At 30.1% G+C, this 8,590-nt stretch overlaps 2 protein-coding genes across 2 annotated transcripts; both read right to left on the bottom strand.

Moving 5' to 3' along the window:
* Positions 1-4,687: 4,687 nt before the first annotated feature.
* Positions 4,688-5,692, bottom strand: EIN_387720 (hypothetical protein; the record flags this gene model as incomplete). Its single annotated transcript, XM_004258731.1, has 1 exon — positions 4,688-5,692. One exon carries the CDS (start codon positions 5,690-5,692, stop codon positions 4,688-4,690), a length of 1,005 nt encoding a protein of 334 aa, XP_004258779.1.
* Positions 5,693-6,134: 442 nt separating this feature from the next.
* On the bottom strand, positions 6,135-8,045 carry EIN_387730 (hypothetical protein; the record flags this gene model as incomplete). Its single annotated transcript, XM_004258732.1, has 1 exon — positions 6,135-8,045. The coding sequence occupies one exon, from the start codon at positions 8,043-8,045 to the stop codon at positions 6,135-6,137; it is 1,911 nt and encodes a 636-aa protein (XP_004258780.1).
* Positions 8,046-8,590: the final 545 nt, after the last annotated feature.

An 8,590-nucleotide genomic window follows, 5' to 3' on the forward strand; every position in this document is an offset into this window, starting at 1 on the left:
AAAATAACGAGAAAAACATTTTAAATAACATTTAAATTGAAAAAATAACATTTTAATAACAATAAACGAATCATTGGTCGATTTGTTTGATTGTGATGGCGTGGTGTTTGCAATTCTTTTCACAAGCACGACAGTTAACACACTCTTCACCAAAGACCACAACCGTTTTGGGGTGCCCATCTTCTGTTAGGTGAACTTCATAAACTCCCATTGGACATACAAAACTGCATTGTTCACAGCCTACACACTTGTCTTCGTCAATGATGATTTTGTGTGTGTTTTCGATATTAGTATACTCGACAATTCCCATTGAAATGGTTTAGAAAAGAACAGATAAGGTTGTTTAAATAGTAAATGACACAACGACTCTAAAATAAGGTAAATTTTTTAAACAGCATTGATACCGTTTTGTTGGAAAATTGTCATTATAAATCAAACTGTCCAAAAACTAACTAATAAAATCAAAATTAACCAATTTAATTAATGATATAGTTATTATAATTATTTTAATGGTAATACGCAACAATTATAATTTAAAATTTGATTTTAATTGTTTCTTTAGACTCTGATCAAACACATTAATAATTATTATCTTATTTTACACTTCATATTAAAAAAACAAAACTCTTTTTTTTTGTGTTGTTCAAACTTCATGTTTTTAAGGAGTTTTACCTAAAAAAGGAATTATTCGCAAATTTGTAAAAGACAGTTATTTTTATTAATTAAATATGGTTATTTTACTATTATTAATATATAACTGAATGAATTGCTAAAATTGATCACTTTTTGGGATCGGTTTATTGAACGAATTATTTAAACTATTTTTATCTATTTTTTTTCTTTTATTTTAATAGAGAACAATTTGTTTTTTTTATTTTATTTTAAATAAATTAAAAATGTCGTTCTAATATAATAATTAATATCAATTGATATTGGAAATAATTAATGATAAGATATTTTGTTAAATTATAAGTACATATTTGTTGGTTAATTTATCATTTACAAATTAGAAATGGTGAATTTTTATTAAAATGTATTATAAATTTTTAATTAATTGTTGATTTTGAACTAACAAAAGTTTAACTGTCGGCAAAAACAACATTTTGGTAATAATGTTGTTGATGGAATTATTTAGAGTTATTATAAGTTTTTTAATTATAATAAAATAAAAAAAAACATTATTATTAATATTTTATTATTTATATAGTTAATGATTAATTTTTTCAATTATAACAAAATTAAATAAATTAACTATTTTTATATTATTAATTTAATAAACATTTTTTAGAATAATAGTAATTTTAACATTATTATAATAAAATAATTGTGTTTAAATAACTCATATCTAATCAATAATATTTCATTGATACAATTAAAAAATTTAATATCTGTAATATGAAATTCTAAATAACACATCATTTTATCAAATCTTTGATTGGATGTAATTCAATTTAATTTAAATATTTAATTTAATCAATAACTATTTTATTAACTATATTTTTATAATTTATTACTAATATAAATTTTAATAACGAAACAACAATAAAATTGTCATTAATAACTCTTGTTTTTTTTATCCAACAAATCATATAACAAATTATATAATTATAATAGAAGTATAGTTTGAACCAATCTGAGCACAAATTTCTCACCACTTATAACTATTAACTACTAGTAAAATAATAATAAAAATAATTACCAATTGATCAATAAATAAACCAAAGAAACCAATTTAGGTTGGAGAAAAACTTAAAAAACGGAACTAAAAAATTGTACTAAGTGAATGGATTCTCTTGAGCAATACGTCCTCGAACCAACAGAAGAGTTTATTACAGACAGCAAACGTTTTATTACCAAATGCAATAAACCGGACAGGAAAGGTTTGTTTAGTCGAGCGTGGAATGCAAGAAGAACTCAATAATAGAATATACAAAAACAGTATACGCCGTGTTGATCGGATTTGCCATCCTCGGCTTTTGCGGATTTCTCATTAAGCTGATTCACATCCCAATTAAGAGTATTTTGACGGCTTGAACTAATTAATTGACGATTGTCATTCTTTTTGTCTGTTATTAAATTCGTCACCACTTTTGACGCTCCTTTGGGTCGAAGGGACAATTTTGAAGTTCTCCGGCTCGTCCTATATTTTTTTTCATTCCGCCTTGTGTTCAAAAGTATTAATTTGATTACTTATTCTTATTAGTATTTTTATTAAAGTTATAATCTTATTTATTTAAATTAGTATTTATAGTTAATTAACTACTATTTTTTGTTATAATAATTATGAGTGACAAGAAGATTGTGTCTTGACAAAAAAGTTGAACATTTTATTATTAAATGTATTAAAATATATATTATTATATAGTAATTATATTATATATATAAATAATATATACTATTAATGTGTGAAGACAACTTTTTTTCTAAACTAAATAAATAATTCTCAACACATAAAATAACATTGAACATTATTATTTAAGTGGTCTAAAAATCGGGAAATCTTGAATTTATATTATATTTTTCCGTTTTTTTAGAAATTTATTATGTTTATAACATTACACAAACTAAAAAGAAACAAACAACCTAAAATTTGATTAATATCCCTGTAAATACTGGTGAATTCAAAAACAAAAACGTTATTTTAAGTATTAACATTGTATCAATTCTAATTGTATTTAAATATCCTTTGAATTTAGGTTAATTAATTTTATTTAATAAATTATAATAAGTTATTAATAACTTACTAATTTTTAATAATTAACATTTATTATACTATAGATAATTTTTTATTCTAATAAATACTATAAATATTAATTAAGTTTTAAATTATTTTGAAAGAGCCAAAGACATACACATTCAACAATAAAAAAAAAATATCAAATTTGAACATTAGAGAATAGAAATGTTTTTGTTACATCAAAACGTCCGTTATAACAACAATAAAACCCATAAGAAAAAGTCGTACTACAAACCACGAGAAAACAAAGTGAATTAAAAACACCAAATTACCGACAAAATGATTCAAATGAGGCAATGAATAATAATTCAATTCCATCTGCCATCTATTTATAGTTCTTTTTGTAGCAAATTTGAAGTTGTGGTATCAACTTAATATAAAGTTTTCCAAATCAGTAATCAAGCAATAATTTCCACACAAAAATGGCCAAACATCCTCAACAGACTTAATCTAGTTCTACGTAGTATACTGTCCATTTGCCCTGTTCTACAAAATTATAAACAATTCTATTCGATTTCTGGTTGTATCTTGGACATTTTCCTTTTTCTTGTACCATTTTCGATTATTGTGTAACATCAAAGCACTTTTGTTCACTTCCAACGACAAAAATTAATAAATATAATAAATCAAACTACAAATGTATAATAAATTAATAACACAAAAAGAAAATGTTCAAATTTGTGTATTTTGGTGTATGAAGCTTTGTTCCCAAACACTTTAATACAGAAAAGCTTTTCATTTCTGAAGACAAGTTAAATTGTCCGACTTTGAGCGAAACGGTGACAAATTCATTGGATTTGTCATTGAAAAAAATATAGGTTTTGTTCAGTAAATAACAGTGGAGATTGATTCGAATGCATCGGGATAATAAATCATCCCGATTTTGTGGCAGAGACACATCCTATTATATTTCACAAAGTGGTGATTCATCTGAAAATAAAACTCGTCAACTTTTTCCCCATAAATTGGCCCAACAGTCGAAAGACATTCCTTTCTTCCCAAAAATGTTTTATTAAAAAAACAACTACAAAATTGTTAATAAAAAAATTATATAAAATAACACTTTAATTTGTTTATTTAAAAATGGGACGAGTTTCGAAAATAGAATTGATATAATAAAAAATAGAAAATGAACTGTTGGAATGTTCGACGGGAGGAAAACAAAAACCAGAAATAGAGCAGGCAACGACGAGTCCAAAATATGTGGGGTGAACCACGTGAAGTGTATTTGGGTCTATTTTTTCAAAGAATTTGGTATTGTCAAATAGCAACCCGCCCCGACCCCATTAATTCAATTCAATGACTTCAAAACCAAAGAAAACTAAAAATAAAACCATTAAATACCATAAAAAAAGAAAAAGATTTGGCTAAAGTCGTCTTTTGGTACTTTTAATCAAAAAGTGCCTATTGTGGAGATTGAGCCGGATTCAGTGATTTTCGTTGAAAAAAAGGTGGGAAAAATATGACCATTTCTTCGTATTAAAACAACCAACTCAAAAGAACACATAATGACAAGAAACAGCACAACTATCACTTCACAAGGAGATGGCGCAATAGAATACAGAAAGTCGGCATCAAATTCACTCAAAACGTCTTCAGACGACGGCGAAAAGAAGCCAAGACACTGCAAGTACTCTGCTTGTGTTGAAAAAAAATTCCCAAAGATCAGAATCTCTCTTGAAGACTACAACCACCTCAAGAGCATCAGGCAGAAATACCACTTCAAATCATTCGGACAAGCAATTGCGAAGGTCCTCGACGTGTACAGAGACCAACTCGATGTCGCCATCAACGCTTGAAGCGTTTTGTTTATGTTATATTGACTTTATTATTTTGTTGTTGTTTTGTTCTATGGAAATGTGTTCAAATAATACTGCACAACGAAATAGATTGATCTTAATCTGTTTGGGTCTGTCCACACCAGCAAACTTGATATCAACAATGGTTTACTCAAGTAAGATGCTTGTAGAACTGTATTACAACAACACGCATCGCGTCGGAGAAATTCGGATTTGACTTTCCAGCCAGTTCGTCGGCGTCACCCATTCCAATATAATACTCGTCTATGTCCTGTGCAATACGGACTTTTCGGTTTGTGTAAAACATGAATCTTGCAGTTTCAAAAAAGATGTGTCCTTTCCCGTGTAACTTAATCGAATTAAAGCACTCATCACGTTTCTCTGGGAAATACCTCTTCTGCTTTATCACGCCTTTGTGTTGTAAAGTGAAAATGAAGTAATGAGTATCAGTCACCCACTTATCCAAAACAACAACGGGTTCTTGCAAGTAAATACCAAAGACATACCCCCCATCGCCATACACAAACACTCCGATATTCTTTTTGAGCAAAAGCGCTGAAATGATGTGGTCTCGAGTCAATTCATCTTTATTTGTATCGAAGATTTCTATACATTCGCTCATATTGATCCACAACTTGAACCCGTCCATACACATCCATATGGGGTCGTTTGTGTGATTTAAGAAATCGTCTCCTTTCCACGTGTGAAGTGACACCGTTATAACTTGGACTTCCGGGTATTCCTTTTTTAACGCCAAAGTGTCCAAATTTTCCATCTCTTTTTTAAATTCGCTTTCTCGTTGTTTTTTCATTTCCTTTATGATCTCCTCATTCTTTTTCTTGGATTGTACTAACTTCTCTACAAAGTTCCTCTGCTTCTCCGTCTCCTTCTTGACCTTCTCGACAATCTTTTCCATACAGACGTTTCTCTCATCAATGATTTTCTCAAGGACTTCAGAAATACGCCTCGTTTTCATTAACGTTTGTTCTAAATTGTCTCCTTCTTTGTGTTCAGTTTCCTCGAAAATCTCCTTCATCTTCTCTTCTTGCACTTGTTTAAGTTCCTCAATACGCCTTTGTATCCTGTGCACCTCTTCGATATAGCCACTTCCCATACGGTCTGCCATCAAACTTGACATGAGAAACTCGGCTTCCATCGTTTTATTTCCTTCATTTTAAAGCCTTACATGTTTTTTCATTCCGACTTTCCTTTCATTTGAAAATGAGATTGAGTTGTTATTTAGTTTTAAATAATACTTCAGAATATTTATTGTTAGAACATAGTTATTATATTTTTTATTAAAATGAGATAATAAAATTTATCAATATTTATTATAATTTGCTAATTATAATTAATTATACAAAAACAATAATTAAAAAAATACTTCACAACAAAAAACTCTATTTTTATTTTCAGTCTTAAAAATGCCCGTTACTGAAAAAACCCGCTCTTCAAAGGTATTGCTCTTTGGAAATATTACTATAATACAAAATAAAAATAATGAAAATAGTATTTATGACTTATCAGAAGATCTCAATACTGTATTATATTTTAGAGGTGATAACTTAAATATTAAATAATTCAAAACTTGGTTATTCTTAATGGAAAGGATTTGTAACAGTTCCACCCGCCATCCTATAAAGTTTTTGATTACGTTGTTGGAGTGTGTCAGGTACGTTCATGATTTGATTTTGGTTTTGTGCAAATGCAGCAAGTGAACCTTGTTGTTGTGGTTGTTGTTGTTGGGCATAGCTTTGTTGGAAGAGAGCGTAATCTGGTTTATAAGTATTGAAAAAATTGGGTTGAGATTGGGTATTAGTTTGTTGAGCATAATGAACATTTGGGTTTATCCCCGTTTGGGCTCCAAGTGGATTCGACATATTAATTTGAGTTTGCACCCCCAATGGGTTATTATAATTTGTTTGTTGTTGAGTATTAGGTTGTTGAGCATAGTTTACGTTTGGATTAATGCCCGTTTGAGCTCCAAGTGGATTCGACATAGTTATTTGAGTTTGAACACCCAAAGGGTTAGTGGTAGTTGCTGGTTGGGTGTAAAGTGGATTCTGTGTATTCGTTTGTGGTTGTGTCGTATTGATTAATGGTTGTGTTTGAGCTCCGAGAGGATTAGACGTATTTGCCTGATTTTGAACACCCAATGGGTTAGTGGTAGTTGTTAATGTTGCTGGTTGAGTAAAAAGTGGGTTCATTGTATTTGTTTGTGGTTGTTGTGTTGTATTGTTAACCAATGGTTGTGTTTGGACAGTAAGTGAAGTATTAGATTGGTTCGGTTGTGGTGGATTGGCAGTTGATGTATTCGAACTCGGTTGCTGAGGTTCACTTTTTTGTGTTTGAACAGCAACTTGAGTGTTGGGTTGGGGTTGTGTTGAAGTCTCGGTTTGAGTTGTTTGGGCATTAGGTACATCTTTTTTAAAACTTGACAACCAATCGGCGATTTTATTATTGTTTTGACTTGTATTGTCTTCTTTGGATTTAGTGTCTATTGACGAAGAGACAAAATTTTCAAATGGATTGGAAGTGTTCACAGGTGGGTTTTGAACCTCTTTCTGTTTTTCGCTCTGTTGTTGAGTTGTGGGCTTAGTTGGTGTTTGTGTGATGTCTGCAAACCCTTTTGGAAAAGGCGGTACGTTTGCAAGTGGGTCCTTGTTTTGAGAACCAAATAATCCCATCGGTGTTAGTTCGTTCTTCGATTGTAACCGATCCAATAAAAGTGTATTTTGAGTTGTAAGCGTGTTAGGTTGGGTAACTGTTGTTGGTAATAAAGTAGTTTGTTTCACCCCTGTATTTTTCGTTCCCAAAAGTTCTATCTTTCCGCCTTTCTCAATCTCGCTTTTCATTTTTTCTACTTTTTCTTTCTTCTCCTTGATTTTCTCATTCGTTCGTTCCAGCATTTCAAGTTCCTTTTTCATTTTCCCCCAACTTTCCTCGATATTTAAAACCCTCTTCACTTCAGATTCAAACCCTTCCCGACTTCCCATGACGGGTACATTTTCTCGAACTTTAATTTGGAAGATTCCGTCCTTCTTGACCAATTGGAGTGGAGACGTTTGAAGAGATTTGAATTGAGCGATCCGTCCATTAGTCTTTTTAATTTGTGAGATGATTTCAAAGAACGCCGTTTCGTCACTTTTCATTCCGACAGCGGCGGCGAACTGAATGGAATCTTCGAGAGTCTTCTGGACGTTTTGGATCTTCTTTTCTTCGACGAGAAAGGCGTTGTGAGCTGATGTGGTGATGGTAGAAATGGACTGTGAAATAGCACCCCACTTGTTCATAGAAGACTCAGTCAACTGCTTTATTGTGGAGATCTGCGAGTGAGAGGACTGAAGAACACCCGTCAACAACTGAAGCTCATTTTGCTTTTGTGAAAGAATCGTTTTGACTTGGTGCGACTTGGATTGAATCTCATCTAAAACATCCTCCGCTGCTCCAAGACGAGTTTCTAAAGACTCACATAACGTTTTGAAATCGTTCAATGTCATTTGACTCATTCTTTGTTCTGTTTATTTCGTTCTCACTTTTGATTTCAAATAATTGAATTTGAGTGATGAAAGAATTTATTATAGTTCATGTTACTATTTATTACTAAATAAAATAAGTCGTTTTTTATTTTACATTATTAGTAAGTTTATAGTTTATTTATTTATTTTTTATTGTTTTATTTAAGGGTTTGTATAGTATTATAGTATTATAGTATTATAGTATTATAGTATTATATATTTATTTACTACATACCTACAAAAAAAACATACAAATAATAATATAAATTTTAAAAATGTGTCAATTTTTGGTGATATAATTGAAATAATTATTTTAACCATAACTTACTATATTATAACAATACTATTGAAATAAATTATATTATAAAGCAACAACAAAAAAATAAAAAAAATAAAATAGTTTTCTTTTAGTTGTTAAATTATTGTGTGCTATTAGATGGGTTGCTATCAGAAACTTCAGTAAGTTGCTCAGCACAGTCAATGATGTTTTGGTCAATAACAGTCTCATCCTCTTCAGTTGATCCGTAAACCAATTG

Source organism: Entamoeba invadens (assembly GCF_000330505.1).
Source record: "Entamoeba invadens IP1 unplaced genomic scaffold scaff_1105074725685, whole genome shotgun sequence".
NCBI lineage: Eukaryota > Evosea > Mastigamoebida > Endamoebidae > Entamoeba > Entamoeba invadens.